General features: G+C 42.5%; 1 protein-coding gene across 7 annotated transcripts in view; it reads right to left on the bottom strand.

Moving 5' to 3' along the window:
- The window catches only part of pcnt (pericentrin), a 355,160-nt gene that overhangs the window by 261,525 nt on the left and 74,372 nt on the right, over nt 1–19,263 (bottom strand). For 6 of the 7 annotated variants that reach the window (XM_085985359.1, XM_085985354.1, XM_085985358.1 and 3 more), the window contains 2 exons: nt 18,181–18,345; nt 12,059–14,287 (listed from right to left, as the gene is read on the bottom strand). In XM_085985359.1, the coding sequence (XP_085841485.1) occupies nt 12,059–14,287; nt 18,181–18,345 (2,394 nt within the window). The remainder of the gene's footprint in view (nt 1–12,058; nt 14,288–18,180; nt 18,346–19,263) is intronic. The other variant, XM_085985361.1, reaches the window with a different exon arrangement.

Here is a 19,263-nt window from a genome sequence, read left to right as displayed (position 1 = left end):
TCCTAAATCACCTCAAATCTAGCTCCCCAGACACCCTTCATTTCAAAGCCTTTCAGACCCAAGAGCTAAACCCAGAAAAGAGCCCCCTGAGTCAGCTGCTACTGAAACTAAGTACTCAGCCGGACCCTGACCAGCCCCAGACCAACACAGCCGTCCAAACACCAATCCGAGTGAACCAAATCATTAAAAAATGCAAAGAAACCTACCTGGAACATTGGAACAAAATAACCGAAAGCCAAAGCAGATTAGAATGTTGCCGGGCCCTAAAAAGAGAATATAAACTGGCAGACTACCTCACGACCATCAGAGACACAAAACAGAGACAGACCCTCACCAGGTACAGACTAAGCGACCACCAACTGGAAATTGAAAAAGGCAGATACAAGAAATCCTGGCAGCCTAGAGAGAATAGAATATGCGATCAATGTCTGGCCGGCGAGGTTGAAACAGAGATGCATTTCCTCCTAAAATGCGAAAAATTCAACACATCAAGAAACATATTATTCAACAAGCTAAGCCAAACAACCCCAGATTTCAAGGAATTGGATGACCTGTCAAAATTGAGATTAATCCTAGGAGAAGGAGACAGACCATACCTTGGGGCCAAATATGTAACAACATGTCACAACCTGAGGACTGTTTAAAATTAAGACTGTTTAAAATTAATATTGAACGTACCAAATGAAGTACAAAGACTGTTTAAAATTAATATTGTTTAAAAGTAATATTGTATGTACCCAACAAATGTCAAATCGATTGACACCTACAGAATGTTGGAAAACTGTACCTTTTTGCTATGTAAGCTTTGGCAATATGGTTCTCTGTAAACTTTCATGCCAATAAAGCATTTGAATTGAATTGAATTGAATTGAATTGAATTGAATTGAGAGAGAGAGAGAGAGAGAGAGAGAGAGAGAGACTGGAATATCCAGGGCCTCCGCTCCTCAACTTTTGGGATGAAGAGTACAGACCCTGAATTCCTAAAAGCTATAAAAGACATTGATATAATTGTGTTAACAGAAACATGGTGCCAAAAGGACGTGCCGACCCACTGTCCTCCAATGTACCATGAAATCATTGTGCCCTCAGTAAAGAACACTAAAACACGCAAGGGCAGAACCTCCGGGGGAATATTGGTGTGGTATAAGGGAGAACTGGACAAACACATCTCACCGGTAAAACAGGGGAAATCACACGTATGGCTAAAACTAGATAAAAATATAGGAATAGCAAAAAAAGATGTTTACTTATGTGCGATCTACATACCTCCAATAGATTCGCCATATTTCGAAGAGGAGTTATTTGATACTCTCCACATGGAAATCAGCCATTTCCAGGCCCAAGGAAAGGTGATAATATGTGGGGACCTAAATGCAAGGACCGGTTGTGAACCTGACTTCATAGACCCACAGGGAAACAACCATGTGTTTGGCCAGACCCCTTTAGATGTCACACCAGCCATCGCAAATCGGAACAACCTTGATCGTGAAATAAATAAAAGCGGTAGGGAGGTAGTGCAACTCTGCCGAGCCTTAGGCCTGTACATAGTTAACGGTAGGTTCAGAGGGGACTCCCTAGGGAGACTCACATACTCCTCAACTCTTGGGTCTAGTGTGGTGGACTATACAATCACTGACCTGGACCCCTGCGATATCAACTCATTCACTGTCAGGCAGCAATCCCCCCTCTCAGACCATAACCAAATAAATATGTACCTTAAACTTTCTGCCCAAACTAGACACAAAAAAGGAACCCAGTAAGCTCCATAAAATAAAACAGACATACAGATGGGCCCCAGACAGTGGAGAAAAATTCATCACAGCACTAAAGTCACCTGATCTCACAAGTAAAATATCAAAATTTAAAGAAAACCCATACGAGATCACCAGAGATGGTGTAAACATGGCCATAGAGGATATAAATATGATCTTCCATGAGGCAGCTGTAAAAGCCGACCTTGTGAAACAGAAGAGGAAGCGTCACAAAAGACAAAATAAAAATAAGAAATGGTTTGACCACGAATGCAAAAATACCAGAAAAGACCTGAGAAAAATATCAAACCAAAAGCATCGCCAACCAAACAATCCGGACCTACGTACTAGATACAATGAAACCCTCAAAAGATATAAACACACCATTAGGAACAAAACACAAAACTATACCCACAAAATACTCGAAGAAATTGAAAACTCCACCAATCCAAAACAATTCTGGGAAATGTGGAATAACCTGAGTACAACACAATTGCAAGCATTACCAATCCAAGATGGCGACATCTGGAGAACACATTTTGAAAACCTCTACAAAGACATCCCAATAAACGAAACAAACCCAAGTCAACATCAGGTCACAGAAAAACTCCACACATTAGAAGCAACAATTAAAGACAACCAAAACCCTCTAGACTCCCCAATCACATGGAAAGAACTGGCCACAAAAACAAAATCTCTCCACCTAAAGAAAGCCTGTGGCCCAGACAACATCAAAAATGAAATGCTCAAGTTCAGCAATATGGAGATGCAGGGTGCGGTACTCAAATTATGCAACATCATATTACGTTCAGGCTGTTTTCCCGATATCTGGTGCCAAGGACTAATCTCCCCCATATATAAAAGTGGAAACAAATCAGACCCAAATAACTACCGCGGCATCTGTGTCAACAGTTGTCTAGGGAAGTTATTCTGCAGTATTCTAAATAGTAGATTACTTGATTTTCTTAACAAACATAATATCCTCAGAAAAAACCAAATAGGCTTTCTTCCAAAACACCGCACCGCCGACCATATCTATACCCTTCACACCCTCATTGAAAAACATATACACCAAACAAAAAATGGGAAAATATTCGCCTGTTTCATCGACTTCAAGAAAGCCTTTGACTCTATATGGCACGAAGGGCTCTATTATAAACTTCTTCAGTGTGGAATAGGGGGCAAAGTCTATGACCTTATTAAATCAATGTATCTGAAAAACAAATGCGGGGTCAAAATTGGAGACAAACACACCGATTTCTTCACCCAGGGAAGAGGCGTCCGGCAGGGCTGCAATTTGAGCCCGACCCTGTTCAACATATACATAAATGAATTAGCAGACATGCTGGAGCAAAGCGAGTCACCAGGTCTCCGTCTCCTGGATGGAGAAGTGAAATCCCTGTTCTATGCGGACGACCTGGTTCTGCTGTCTCCCACAGAACAGGGATTACAGCAACAACTAGACCTACTCGACAAATACTGCCAAAATTGGGCTCTAACAGTAAATCTAAAGAAAACCAACATCATGATTTTTCAAAAAAGGCCCAGATGTCAGGAAAACAAATACCAGTTTACCCTCAGTGATACCACTATAGGACACACTATGAGCTACACCTACCTTGGTCTAACTATTACAGCATCAGGGAGCTTCAGCATAGCAGTGAATGCACTAAAAGAAAAAGCCCGAAGAGCCCTATATGCAATAAAAAGAAAATTCTACAACATCCAAATCCCAATCAAAATCTGGCTCAAAATATTTGACAGCATAATCCTGCCCATTGCACTGTACGGTAGTGAAGTATGGGGCCCGCTAAATCACCAAAGCTACACTAAATGGGAAAAACACACAATAGAAGCCCTACATGCAGAATTCTGCCGAAGCATCCTTCGCACCCAAAGAAAAACGCCAACAAATGCATGCAGAGCCGAACTAGGCAGATACCCACTGATAATAAACATCCAAAAACGAGCACTAAACTTCCTAAATCACCTCAAATCTAGCTCCCCAGACACCCTTCATTTCAAAGCCTTTCAGACCCAAGAGCTAAACCCAGAAAAGAGTCCCCTGAGTCAGCTGCTACTGAAACTAAGTACTCAGCCGGACCCTGACCAGCCCCAGACCAACACAGCCGTCCAAACACCAATCCGAGTGAACCAAATCATTAAAAAATGCAAAGAAACCTACCTGGAACATTGGAACAAAATAACCAAAAGCCAAAGCAGATTAGAATGTTACCGGGCCCTAAAAAGAGAATATAAACTGGCAGACTACCTCACGACCATCAGAGACACAAAACAGAGACAGACCCTCACCAGGTACAGACTAAGCGACCACCAACTGGAAATTGAAAAAGGCAGATACAAGAAATCCTGGCAGCCTAGAGAGAATAGAATATGCGATCAATGTCTGGCCGGCGAGGTTGAAACAGAGATGCATTTCCTCCTAAAATGCGAAAAATTCAACACATCAAGAAACATATTATTCAACAAGCTAAGCCAAACAACCCCAGATTTCAAGGAATTGGATGACCTGTCAAAATTGAGATTAGTCCTAGGAGAAGGAGACAGACCATACCTAGGGGCCAAATATGTAACAACATGTCACAACCTGAGGACTGTTTAAAATTAAGACTGTTTAAAATTAATATTGAACGTACCAAATGAAGTACAAAGACTGTTTAAAATTAATATTGTTTAAAAGTAATATCGTATGTACCCAACAAATGTCAAATCGATTGACACCTACAGAATGTTGGAAAACTGTACCTTTTTGCTATGTAAGCTTTGGCAATATGGTTCTCTGTAAACTTTCATGCCAATAAAGCATTTGAACTGAACTGAACTGACAGAGAGAGAGAGACAGAGAGAGAGAGACAGAGAGAGACAGAGACAGAGACAGAGAGAGAGAGAGACAGAGAGAGAGAGAGACAGAGAGAGACAGAGAGAGAGAGAGAGAGAGAGACAGAGAGAGAGAGACAGAGAGAGAGAGACAGAGAGAGAGAGACAGAGAGAGAGACAGAGAGAGAGAGAGAGAGAGAGAGACAGAGAGAGAGAGAGAGAGAGACAGACAGAGAGAGAGAGAGAGAGAGACAGAGAGAGAGACAGAGAGAGAGAGACAGAGAGAGAGAGACAGAGAGAGAGAGACAGAGAGAGAGAGAGAGAGACAGAGAGAGAGAGAGAGAGACAGAGAGAGAGAGAGAGAGACAGAGAGACTGTTTTATATAAAGATATATATATGATGACCCAGCCTCCACAGCTTTCTGGAGAAGAGAATTCCAAAGATTCATGTCCCTCAGAGAAGAAATGCCTCATTTCAGATTTAAAAAGGTGCCCCCTTATTCTGAAATTAAGCCCCCTAGTTCTAGATTCCCCCACGAGGGGAAACATTCTCTCTGCATCTACCCTGTAAAGCCCCTTCTGAATCTTATATATTTCAATAAGATCCCCTCCCATTCTTCTAAACTCCAATGAGGCCCAACCTGCTCAACCTTTCTTCATAAGACAACCCCTTCATCTCCGGAATCAACCTCGTGAACCTTCTCTGAACTGCCTCCAATGCAAATATATCCTTCCTTAAATTAAATAAGGAGACCAGAACTGTATGCAGTACTCCAGGTGTTGTTTCACCAACGCCCTGTACAGTTGTAACAGGACTTCCCTACTTTTATACTCCATTCCCTTTGCAATAAAGGCCAACACTCCATTTGCCTTCCTAATTACTTGCTGTACCTGCATGCTAACTTTCTGTGATTCATGTACAGGGACCCCCCAGATCCCTCTGTACCTCAGCATTTTGTAATCTCTCCCCATTTAAATAATAATTTGCTTTTTTATTTTTCCTACCAAAGTGGATGACCTCGCATTTTCCCACGTTAAACTCCATCTGCCAGATTTTTGCCCACTCACTCAGCCTATCTGTATCCCTTTGGAGATTCTTTGCATCCTCCACACAATTTGCTTTCCCACCTATCTTTGTTTCATCAGCAAATTCACTCAGTCCCTTCATCCAAGTCATTAGTATAGATTGTAAGTAGTTGAGGCCCCAGCACTGATCCCCACGACACCCACTCGGCACTTCTGGTTGAAGATGGTTGCAAACGCTTCAGCTTTGTCTTTTGCACTCACATGCTGGGCTCCACCATCATTGAGGATGGGAATATTCATGGAGCCTCCTCCTCCCGATAGTTGCTTAATGGTCCACCACCATTCACAACTGGCTGTGGCAGGACTGCAGAGCTTTGATCTGATCCGTTGATTGTAGGATCGCTTAGCTCTATCTATAACATGCATGCAAGAGTCCAGACGGCTGTGTTGCCTGCCCGGTGCCAGGGTTTAGGACATCTGCTCTGGGCTGGAGAGGAACTTGCCGTGGGAGGGGGAGGAGCCAGTGGTCATGGTCAATGTAGGTACCAACGACATAGGTTGAACTAGGAAAGAGGTTCTGCTGAGAGAGTATGAGCAGCTAGCGGCTAAATTAAAAAGCAGAACCTCAAGGGTAATAATGTCTGCATTATTACCTGAGCCACGAGCAAATTGGCATAGGGTAAGTAAAATTAGAGAGATGAATGCGTGGCTCAAAGACTGGTGTGGGAGAAATGGGTTTCAATTCCTGGGGCACTGGCACCAGTACTGGGGAAAGTGGATCTGTATCGTTGGGACGGTCTTCACCTGAACCGCGCTGGGACCAGTGTTCTGGAGAGTCGTATAACTAGGGCGGTAGAGAGGGCTTTAAACTAAATATTGAGGGTAGGGGATCAAATTTGGGAAGATGTGGGATCAAATTTGGGAAGATGTGGTAATTCAAAGATTAGAGACAAGGCAATAGAGAAAGGTATTAATATGGGAAATATTAAACAGACCGTGACAGGAAGGGATAGAGAGTACAAATCTAAGAGTAAATCAACAGATAAGGCTAGAGGTTACAAAAATAATAAAAGGACAAAACTAAAGGCTCTGCATCTGAATGCACGTAGCATTCAAAACAAAACAGATGAACTGATAGCGCAAATAGAAATAAATATGATGATAGCCATTACAGAAACATGGCTGCAGGATGACATAGATTGGGACCTGAATATTGAAGGGTACATGACATTTAGGAAGGTCAGGAAGGTGGGAAAAGGTGGAGGGGTGGCTCTGTTAATTAATGATGGTATTAGCACAAGAGAGAGGGATGACCTAAGTTCAGGAAACCAGGATGTAGAAGCGGTTTGGATAGAGATGAGAAATAATAAAGGCAAGAAGTCTCTTGTGGGAGTGGTGTACAGGCCCCCTAACAGTAACCACATGGTCGGATGGAGTGTAAAGGAAGAAATAATGGGAGCTTGTCAGAAGGGTACGGCAATAATCATGGGGGATTTTAATCTGCATATAGACTGGAAAAATCAGATGGGCAAAGGTAGCATAGATGAGGAGTTCATGAAATGTTTTCGGGATAGTTTCTTACAACAGCACGTTCTAGAGCCAACCAGAGAGCAGGCTATACTAGACCTGGTATTGTGCAACGAGATAGGATTAATTAATGACCTCATAGCGAAGGTGCTCCTAGGTAGCAGCGATCATATGATTGAATTTTACATTCAGTTTGAGAGAGAGAAGAGTGGGTCCAAGACTAGTATTTTAAACTTAAATAAGGGCAATTATGAAGGCATGAAAGCTAAAGTGAACTGGCAAAGTAGGTTAAGGGATAGGTCAATAGCGTTGCAGTGGCAGGCATTTAAGGGGATATTTCAAAATACACAGAATATATACATTCCAACAAGAAAGAAAAATTCCAAGGGGAGGACCCACCATCCGTGGTTAACTAAAAAAGTTAAAGATAGTATTAAACTTAAAGGAAAAGCATATAATTGCGCAAAGATGGGTCAAAAGATTGGACAGAATATTTTTTAAAAATCAAATAATTAATAAAAGATTAGTAAGGAGAGAAAAATTAGAGTACGAGAAAAAGCTAGCTAGAAATATAAAAACCAGATAGTAAGAGTTTCTATAGATATTTTAAAAAGAAAAGAGTTAACAAAGTGAGCATTGGTCCTATAAAAAGTGAGTCTGGGAAATTAAGAATGGAAAATAAGGAAATGGCAGTTGAATTGAACAGGTATTTTGCATCGGTCTTCACTATAGAGGATACAAGTAACATCCCAGAAATAGCTGCAAATCAGGAAATGGAAGGGAGGGAGGAACGCAAGAAAATTATAACCACCAGGGAAGTGGTACTGAGCAAATTGTTGGAGCTGCGGGCTGACAAGTCCCCGGGTCCTGATGGACTTCATCCTAGGGTCTTAAAAGAAGTGGCTAGTGAGATAGTTGATGTGTTGGTTTTAATTTTCCAAAATTCCCTAGATTTGGGGAAGGTTCCATTAGATTGGAAAATAGTGAATTCTTTATTCAAAAAGGGAGGGAGACAGAAAGCAGGAAACTACAGGCCAGTTAGCTTAACATCTGTCATAGGGAAGATGTTAGAAGCTATTATTAAAGACGTTATAGCAGGGCATTTAGAAAAGTTCAAAGTAATCAGGCAGAGTCAACATGGTTTTGTGCAAGGGAAATCATGTTTAACCAATTTATTGGAGTTCTTTGAGGAAGTAACATGTGCTGTGGATAAAGGGGAACAGGTGGATGTACTGTACTTAGATTTCCAGAAGGCATTTGATAAGGTGCCACATCAAAGGTTATTAGTGAAAATAAAAGCTCATGGTGTAGGGGGTAACATATTGGCATGGATAGAAGATTGGCTAGCTAACAGGAAACAGAGTAGACATACAGGAAACTTTTGGTTTATCCGGAGGTTAACTGTCCGGAATGCTCGAGCCACCGGCAAAAATCAAGAGCCGTTTCGTTAGGTTTTTTTTCTTTTCGTTGCTTTTTTTTCACCAGTCAGGGTCTGCAAGGTCTCGCTGAAGCTGTTGCTAAGCTACAGAGACGCTTGCAAGGTACGGCCGACTGTTTAGAAGCTGTTGCAACAGGGTTTGTTGCCAGATATGGAGCTCAAAATCTCCGTATGTTTCAACATTAGCGCTGGTTTGTCCGGCAGTTTTGATGGGACGGCAACAGCTCGGTCCCGGATAGCACAAAGTTTCCTGTAAATGGGTAATTTTCTGATTGGCAAGATGTAACAAGTGGTGTGCCACAGGGACCAGTGCTGGGGCCTCAACTTTTTACAATTTATATAAATGACTTGGATGAAGGGACCGAAAGTATGGTTGCTAAATTTGCTGATGACACAAAGATAGGTAGGAAAGTAAATTGTGAAGAGGACATAAGGAGGCTACAAAGGGATATAGATAAGTTAAGTGAGTGGGCAAAGATCTGGCAAATGGAGTATAATGTGGGAAAATGTGAAGTTGTCCATTTTGGCAGGAAGAATAAAAAAGCATATTATCTAAATGGAGAGAGACTGCAGAGCTCTGAGATGCAGAGGGATCTGGGTGTCCTAGTGCATGAATCGCAAAAGGTTACTATGTAGGTACAGCAAGTAATTAGGAAAGCTAATAGAATGTTATTGTTTATTGCGAGAGGAATTGACTACAAAAGTAGGGAGGTTATGCTTCAGTTATACAGGGCATTGGTGAGACCACATCTGTAGTACTGTGTACAGTACTGGTCTCCTTATTTAAGGAAGGATGCAAATGCATTGGGAACAGTTCAGAGAAGGTTTACTAGACTAATACTAGGAATGGGCGGGTTGTCTTATGAGGAAAGGTTGGCCAGGCTAGGCTTGTATCTGCTGGAGTTCAGAAGAATAAGAGGTGACTTGATTGAAACATAAGATCCTGAGTGGTCTGGACAGGGTGGATGTGGAGAGGATGTTTCCTCTTGTGGGAGAATCTAGAACTAGGGGTCACTGTTTAAAAATAAGGGGTCGTCCATTTAAGACAGAGATGAGGAGAAATTTCTCAGAGGGTCGTGAGTCTTTGGAACTCTCTTCCTCAGAGGGCGGTGGAAGCAGAGTCTTTGAATATTTTTAAGGCAGAGGTAGATAGATTCTTGGTAAGCAAGGGGGTGAAAAGTTATCGGGGGTAGGCAGGAATGTGGAGTAATCAGATCAGCCATGATCTTATTGAATGGCAGAGCAGGCTCGAAGGGCCGAGTGGCCTACTCCTGCTCCTAAATCACATGTTCGTATGTAGTCCTGTGTTGCAGCTTCCCCAGGTTGGCATCGCATTTGTAGGTCTGGTGCTGCTCCTGGCATGCTTTTCTATTCCTTATTGTACCAGGGTTGGTCCCCTGGCTTGATGGTAATGGTAGAGTGAGGGCTATGCCGGGCCCTGAGGTTACAGATTATGGTGGAATACAATTCTGCTGCTGCTGATGGCCCACAGCATCTCATGGATGCCCAGTTTTGAGCTGTTAAATCTGTTCTGAATCTATCCCATTTAGCACGGTGGTAGTGCCACACAACACGATGGAGGGTGACCTCGGTCTGAAGACGGGACTTCGTCTCCACAATGACCGTGCGGTGGTCACTGCGACCAATGCTGTTATGGACAGATGCAGCTGCGATGGGTAGATTGGTGAGGATGAGGTCCAAGTAGATTTTTCCCTTGTGTTGGTTCTCTCACCACCTGCCGCAGGACCAGACTGGCAGTTATGTCCTTCAGGACTCTGCCAGCTTGGTCAGTAGTAGTGCTACTGAGCCACTCTTGGTGATGGACATTGAAGTCCGCCCACCCAGAGTACATTCTGTGCCCTTGCTATCCTCAGTACTTCTTCCAAGTGGTGTTCAACATGGCGGAGTGCTGATTCATCAGCTGAGGGAGGGCGGTAGGTGGTGATCAGTAGGAGGTTTCCTTGCCTAAAATCAACTGCCTCAATGTTGAGGACTCCCAGGGCCACTCCTTCCCGACTGTATACCACTGTGCCACCACCCCTGGTGGGTCTGTCCTGCCGGTGGGACAGGACATACCATGGGATGGTGATGGAGGAGTTTAGGACATTGGCTGAAAGGTATAATTCTGTGAGTATGAATATGTCAGGCTGTTGCTTCCCTCGTCTGTGGAACATCTCTCCCAATTTTGGCACAAGTCCCCACATGTTGCTGAGGAGGACTTTGCAGGGTTGACTGGGCTGGGTGTGCTATTGTCGTGTCCGTAGCCGGTGCCAAGATCGGTGCCGGGTGGTCCGTTCGATTTTATTCTTATTGTTTTTGTAGCGTTTTTTTTTTTTTTACAACTGAGTGTCTTGCTAGGCCATTTCAGAGGGCAGTTAAGAGTCAACCACATTGCTGTGGGTCTGGAGTCACATATAGGCCAGACCAGGTAAAGACGGCAGATTTCCTTCCCTGAAGGACATTAGTGAACCAGGTGGGATTTTACGACAATCTGATAGTTACAATCCAAATCTTGGTTTACGTCACTTGGTGGTACTAGTCCAGAAGTTGATCCTAGGATCAGAGCTTCCGTGAAGCAGAGTGGTCCCGGGAGTTACTTGCATGAACCAGAAATTGAATTTCCAGATTCGGTGGTGGGAAAGAGAAATTATCAAAATTGAGCTCAGACTCTGAATTCCTGCAAAAGCCCGATAGGCCCGAGAAAAACAAATAATGGTGGATGATAGGGCAACCACTGGCTTACAAGTCACAAATTTGACAAAATTCAAGCAAAATCAGGGTCAGACTGAAGAAATTTCCAATGATGAAAGATAAAAATTATTAGGATTACTGTAGTCCCAAAAGCCAACAACTTTTTTCTGTTGTATGGGAGCAGCGTTAAGTGCCTTGTATGTTTTGCCAATTGAACTAGCAGAGCTAGGGGATGCCCATGTTAAGCAGGATCCTTCCTAGTTAAATGTAAAAATCATTTCTATAGTGCCTCTCATGGCCTCAGGACATCCTACAGCCAATGAAGTACTTTTGAAGTGTCGTCACAAACAGCAATGTGATAATGACCAGATAATGTTTGTGATGTTGACTGAGGGATAAATATTGGCCAGGACACCAGGGATAGCTCCCCTGCTCTTCTTCGATATAGTGCCATAGGGTCTTTTACGTCCACCTGAGAGAGCAGACAGGCCTTGGGTTAATGTCTTATCTGAAATATGGCACCTCCGAGAATGCAGCACTCCCTCAGTACTGCACAGAAGTGTCAGCCTAGATTTTTGTGCTCAAGTCTCTGGAGTGGGCCTTTTACTCACAACCTTCTGACTCAGAGACGAGAGTGCTACCCACTGAGCCATGGCTGACACACAAGACAGCAGTCCCAATCCCTAGTTTAAGGCATACCACTTTACTACTTCAGCACCTAAAATCAACTGCCTTAAGCAATTTCAAAAAGACCACTTCACGTGTTTAATAACTCAACCACAAATACCTCTTTCTGATGTTGCGTTTTTAAATTCATCATATCAGACAGGTACAGCTCTTCCACTTTGCTCAATTCTTCCTCATATTGGCTGGTCACTTCTGCCTCAGCCTGTTGCACAGCACAGGTAAGCCTCTCTTCCTGCTGCCGCAGGATAGCTTGCACCTTTTCATTGTGACTTTGTTCTAGTTCCTGTTGAGTCTTTCTTTGGTTGCTGACCTCCAGTTTCAGAGCAGATCCTTCCTGAAGGTGTTGAGCCTCTCGTTCTTCCATGACTGCCTGTAGCTTCTGCAGTTCAGCAACCTTTCTTTTCAATTCATTGCCCAGGGCTAGTATCTCCGACTGCATTGTACAATCCAGATCTTGTAACCTATGCATCAAATTGTCATTATCTTTCTTCAAACAATTATTTTCAGCTTTGATTTGACTAAGTACTTCTTCAATCCTGGAGAGATCCTGTGCATTTGACAATACTTTACTTTCAAACTTGATTTTCTCTTCAGTTAGTCGGTTTACAAATTCTTCATTTTCTCTCAACACTGGCTTAAGTTCCTCTAGCTCTCTGCGCAGGGAGTCTTCCTGCATGGTTTTCTGCCCCAGAAGTTCAGACATTGTTTGACTCTTGGATTTTTGGGCATCAAGCTGATCCTGCAGCTGATCCCGCTGGCTCTGCAATGCAGCGAGCTGACGGCCAAACAAGGCTTGAACTTCACTGGTCACTGAATCTGCAGCTAGCTTTTGTTCTTGAACCCCTTTGACTAGCTGTTCCTGTTCTCGTAGCTGCGCTAGCAACAACTGTTTCTCCTGCTTCAGATCTTTCACCATCTCATTTAACATATCCAAGTCAGTTTCTTTGTCTTTTCTTACTTTCGCCTCTGCAATTACCAGAGTGGAAGCCATGCTTATCTGTTCAGGTTGGGTCTCCAGGGCGTTTCTTTTGCTCTCAAGAACCAGCACCTTTAATTGCTCTTCACAGTGTAACCGTTCTGCACTTTCCTTTTCTAATTCTAAACGCAGGCTCGATAGTTCCTCTGTCACAGCTATCCACTTCTGTACAGCTTCCTGTGTTTGGTTGGCTGACATCTTAGGCTCCATGTGCAGCTTCTCCAGCTCCAACCCTCTTTGCTGCAGCTGTTTTGTTAACTCTGCACACTGCTCAGCCAAAATGACCTTTTCTTGGTCCACTGCTTCCAAATTCTCATCGATACCATTTTGGTGTACTTCACTGCGCGAGTTTTTCTTCAGACATTCCAATTCCTTTCTAAATGCTTCTGTTTTTAGACCATGCTGCACTTCCAGATCTTCCCTTAGTTTGGACAATTCTGCTTCATGACTAAACAGCATTTTGGTTTTAAGTTGTTCAAGCTCTACTTCCTGAGATTCAGCCAGTCGGCTCAGTACTTCATCCTTCTCCCTCTCCATCATCTCTAATTTGATACTGTAGTTTGTGATTTCATGCTCATGCCGGAGTCTCAGCTCCTTACTGACTTCCTTTTCTTGGGCCAAACAAGCATTCAGCTCCTGAATAACCTGATTCAAATTTTCTTTTTCAGATTTGTACAGCTTAGTCTGTTCTTCCAGATCCTGAACCAAATGTCTACATTTCTCCTGAATTTCAGCCTTCTCCTGTTGAGACTCCATCATCTTTTCTAACTTTTGGTGGAGCTCTTTTTTCTCAAGACTGCACTCTTGCAGCTTCTCATTGAGTTCTAGGATTGTTGCATTTAAAAATTGTACTTGCTCACTACCACCAGTATGGTTTTGAATCTGACTTTGTAAAAAGTCAAGCTCAGCTTTATGCTTGACATTTAGATCATCAATTTCTTGCTTTGTTTGTTCACGCAGCTCCTGCTTTATCCGGGCAGTTTCCTGACTATGCATTGCCTCCAGATCGGCCCTCAGCTGCTCAACAGACCACGGAGTATCTTTTTGACCAAACTGCTTCTGCATGTTTTCTACAATATCCTTTTGCTGTCCAATTTCCTCTGGGGACTGCTGCTCCCTCTGTTTATTAGCAGATTCAATGTTATCATTTAATTCAGCAACTTCATGGTCCCTAAGTGAGAGTGAGTGATGCAGTTGTGATATGGTGGTGTCTTTAAGGTCCAGCTTTTCCTTTAATTCTTCAATGGCTTCCTCTTTTTCTTCTATCCACTGATTTAACTGTCGCACAGTATTTTCTGTAATTTTCTGCTGTTCAACTATCTGAATAAGACAGGTGTCTTTGTCTCTTGCATTCTTAAAGACAAATAAAAAATCTTATAGAACCATGTAGAAAGACAGTAAAAACATAATATGCCTTGATTCCCTCTCTATGTCAAATCCTCCATTTGTGTTTATTTGATAAATATACACTATGGTTACTGCTCTGCAAAACTTTTGTTTTTTGCCGATCCTACACTTCAATTGCCTCATTGTACATGTATTCCTCCTCCCTACATTCTCACTGTGTTGAAATCCAGATTCTCTGCACTGTCTCCAACTCTACTCATTCTTTTCCAAGGCCTAAAAACTAGTGAAACTCCTTACCTCCCTGTCTTTCCTTCCTCCTACATTTGACAAACATTTAAAAACCATGCTTGGCATCACCCAATTACTACTTCTCGATTACCTCCTCTTCTTCACAACCACTATATTCAAACTTGGTGCTGGTCTGCATTATGGGAGCCTTAACTCTTCACCTAGGTTTTTCATAAATGGGGAAAAAATAACCCATCTGGATTTATAAAAAAATGTATTTTTATTATTGCGAAGACATTTTACTAGTGATTTTTGTTTTATTCTGCAATTTCCCCACTTCAATCCTGAAGGTTAGGATAGGGTTCCACAAAAACCATTTATCCCCCAATACTTCACCCAAATGTGGGGAACATCACAGCTGAACCTGATCCTGTCCTCATCCGATATCCATACACCTTCAGGGGTCACTGGACAGTGATCTAGAATGCCTGATTTTCCTGTTTCTAGTTCGGGCACAGGGGCCAATTGCAGCGCCCCACTGCCATACTATTTGAGCAGCTACCTCAGAACAGATTTGCAGGACTCAGCTACACATAGGTTTGACCAAATGAACCACCAGTGCAGATTGCCCTGCACCTTAACCTAACTGCTGCCCGTATCCTAACTTGTACCAAGCCCCGTTCACCCATCACCCCTGTGCTCCCTGACCTACACCAGCTCCCATCCGGCAATGCGTCAATTTTGAAATTCTCATCCTTGTTTTCAAATCCCTCCATGGCCTCACCCCTCCCTATCTCTGTAACCTCTTCCATCCCTACAACCCTCCAAGATTACACAGAATATACGGCACAGAAACAGGCCATTTGGACCAACAAATCCATGCCAGCGTTATGCTCCACTTGAGCCTCCTCCCATCCAACTTAATCATCTGTTCCCTTTTCCCTCTCTGCTTGTCCAGCCTCCCTTAAATGCATCTATACTATTCGCTTCAACCACTCCCTGTGGTAGCAAGTTCCTCATTCTCACCACTCTCTGGGTAAAGAAGTTTCTTCTGAATTCCCTATTTGATTTCTTGGTGACTACAGGAAACTTTCGTTTAACCGGAGGTTAAAAGTCCGGAAAGCTCTATCTACCGGCAAAATTCAGGAGCCGTTTTCTATAAGTTTTTTTTACTTCTCGTTGCTTTTTTCCCCCCCAATCAGGCTCTGCAAGGTCTGTAGCTAAGCAACAGCTTCAGCTAGAGATGCTGGCAGCTGCAGCCGACTGTTTTGAAGCTGTTGCTAAGCAACAGGGTTTGTTGATTCACACGGAGCTGAAAAGCTCTCTATGTTTCAACATTAGAGCTGGTTTGTACGGCAGTTTTGATCTAACGGCACCAGCTCAGTCCCGTCAGTGCCGGATACCAGAAAGTTTCCTGTATCTTATATTGGTGGCCTCTAGTTTTGCTCTTTCCCACAAGTGGAACTCTACTCTATCAAAACCTTTCATTATCTTAAAGAAAAGAGGGAGTCAGCCTGTTCATCCTCACCCGATAGATATAACCTCGCATTTCTTGTACCATCCTCGTAAATCTTTTTTGCACTCTTTACAGTGTCTCTATATACTTTTTATAATACGGAGACCAGAACTGTACACAGTACTCCAAGTGTGGTCTAACCAATGTTCGATATGTTTAGCATAACTTCTCTACTTTCCAATGCTGTCTCTCTAGAAATAAACCAGTGTTTGGTTTGCTGCTTTTTTTTTTTTAATGGCCTTATTAACCTGTGTCATTACTTTTAGTGATCAGTATATTTGTACTCCCAAATCCCTTTGCTCCTCGACACAATTTACATTCTTATTTTCCAAGTAGTGTTTGGCTCCTTATTTTTTTTTACCAAAATGCAAAAACTCACGTGTGTTGAAATTCATTTGACAATTATATATGCCCATTCTGCAAGTTTATTAATATCTTCTTGCAATTTGTTGCAGTCCTCCTCAGTATTGGCTATTCCCCCCACCCCCCCCCCCCCCCCACAAAAAATTTGGTGTCATCTGCAAATTTAGAAATTGTGTTTTTGATTCCAAACTCTAAATCGTTAATATAAATTGTAAACAACAGTGGTCCCAAAACTGATCCTTGTGGAACACCACTACCCACCTTCTGCCACTCTGAATATCTACCCTTCACCCCTACTCTCTGTTGCCTCTTCAAAGAATTCAATGAGGTTGGTCAAGCAAGGCTTTCCCTTTTGAAATCCATGCTGACTATTCATTGTAATATTTTTGGTTTCTAGTGCTCCTCCAATTCTGGCCTTTTTCACATTCCCAATTTTAATTGCTCCACCATTGGTGGCCATGCCTTCAGCTGCCTAGACCCCAAGCTCTAGAATTCTCTCCCTAAACATCCCCACCTCTCTCTCCTTCTTTAAGAAGGTCCTTAAAACCTACCTCGTTGACCAAGCTGTTGGGTCACCTGTCCTAATATATCTTATATGGCTCAGTGTCAAATTTTGTTTGATAACGCTTCTGTGAAGCACCTTGGGCCATTTTACTACGTTAAAGGCGCTATATAAATACAAGTTGTTGTTGCTTTTTGGAAGTTGCTTTACATAGGTGATGTAAAGCATCAAAATTAAAGGCGATAAACAGGTTTATAGGACAGAAGAGGTTTAACCTTCCGAAAGAAATTTCTGAATTTAGATCCTGTCCAGTTATGTTTTCAGCTCAGGTGGGGACACAAAAATCATACCTACACATGGAAGTGTTTATGATGAATAAGTAAAATGTTAAGGATACAAGCAGAGCAACTACTAACAGCAGAACCTTTAAATCTGGGCTTCCTCCAAAGTTTCACCCTAGCTATGTTGCACTACAAGTATTACATTGAATGTACAGCATAGAAACAGGCCATTCGGCCCAACTGGTGTTTATGCTCCACACGAGCCTCCTCCCATCCCTCTTCATCTAACTATCAGCATAGCCTTCCATTCCTTTCTCCCGCATGTGTTTATCTAGATTCCTCTTAATGCATCGATGCTATTCGCCTCAACTACTCCCTGTGGTAGCAAGTTCCACATTCTAACACCTCTCTGGGTAATTCCACATTCTAACACCTGGTAATGACGTTTCTTCTGAATTCCCTATTTAGTTTCTTAGTGACTATCTTATTTTTATAACCCCTAGTTTTAGATTCCCCCACAAGTGGAAACATCTCTCCATCTACCCTATCAAAGCCCTTCATAATTTTACCCCTCAGCCTTCTTTTTTCTAAGAAAAAGAGCCCCAGCCTGTTCAATCTTTCCTGATAGTTATAACCTCTCAGTTCTGGCATCATCCTTGTAAATCTTTTTTGCACCTTATCTAATGCCTCTATATCCTAACGGTACACAGTACTCTGTGTTTTCTAACCAAGGTTCTATGCAAGTTTAACATAACTCCCTGCTTTTCAATTCTATCCCTCTAGAAATGAACCCCAGTGCTTTATTTGTATTTTTTTTTTTTTTTTTTTTAATTGGAACATCTTAGTATCAGAAAAGCAGGCATGATAACTGAATGCACATTACTGGACAGGGTCTCACTATCTAAACACTAGCATTGTGTAAATAGGACAAAGCTTGGAGATAGAGAAAAGTGCAAACACTGGACGTTTCGAGAATTAATGGCTGCAACAAGTTCGGTCATTTGCTCACCTGCTCGGAATATTCCAGTTGGAGTTCTAGATCATGCGCGCGTTGCTCAAGGGTCTCCACGCATTCACTCTGGTCTTTCAAGCTCTGCTGGAAGAGAGAGATTTGTTGCTGGGCCTGAAGCAGCTCCATAAACCCAGGGCTTTTGTTTTTCAGGATCTCACTTGCCTGCAAAATAATATTACACTTGAAAATTCTTCATGAATACATTTCTTTGGCAGAAACTCTCAAGTAAATATTTTAGTTATTTTACTCCCAGACACTCTTGAATCATGCAGATAGTCAGATAGGTGACCTGAAACTAGCCCATCATTGCCATCACATAACCAGCCACACAGCCCGAGAAGCCTTATCCAGAAAAACATTTTCTCCTCCTGCAAAGAGTGAAGGGGGGAGCTAGTGTAAGAGTCTGAAACACACAGGCAAAGGTTTTTCCACCATGCGTGTGCCATTGGCTTCTGATGCACGACTCCCATGCAGTTGGTGACACCAAAAATACCCAGTATGTTAAGTCCAGCAGCAGCTATCCCAAAGCTATTATTGGGTCTTCCCAATTGCTCCCAATTTTTAGACTTCTGTTTACTAGCCACTAAATACAGTGAGTCAAATTCAATGCACCTGTTATTAGACATCATAACATGGAGCACTATAATTTCAGCTGACAAATGCCTGGGACCAGTTCAGCCCATGTCATGTTGTCATGACATGCTGATTTTAGGCACACCCCAAACTATAAATTGCCCAAGTTAGTGTCGAGTCATTCTTTAGCCACTTTTACCCAAGTGTGTGGCTGTAATATCCCTAGATGCCCTTACCTAACAAAAACCTATTGATCTCAGTCTTCAAATTTCAATTGACCCCCAGCATCCAGCCTTTTGGGAGAGAATTACAGATTTCCACTGTCTTTTGTATGAAAAAGTACTTCCTTATTTCACTCCTAAATAGCCTACATCGAATTTAAAGATTGTGCCCCCTTGTTCTGGATTAATTGTTCTTGATTCTGACAATACTGACCATAATATAATATGCTTTAAGATAATAATTGAGAAGGACATAAGTATGACAAAGACTAGGGCAATAGGTTGG

Source organism: Somniosus microcephalus, chromosome 4 (assembly GCF_052327205.1).
Source record: "Somniosus microcephalus isolate GS21.2 chromosome 4, FLI_Smic_1.0, whole genome shotgun sequence".
NCBI lineage: Eukaryota > Metazoa > Chordata > Chondrichthyes > Squaliformes > Somniosidae > Somniosus > Somniosus microcephalus.
This window is presented reverse-complemented; position numbering and strand designations above follow the sequence as displayed.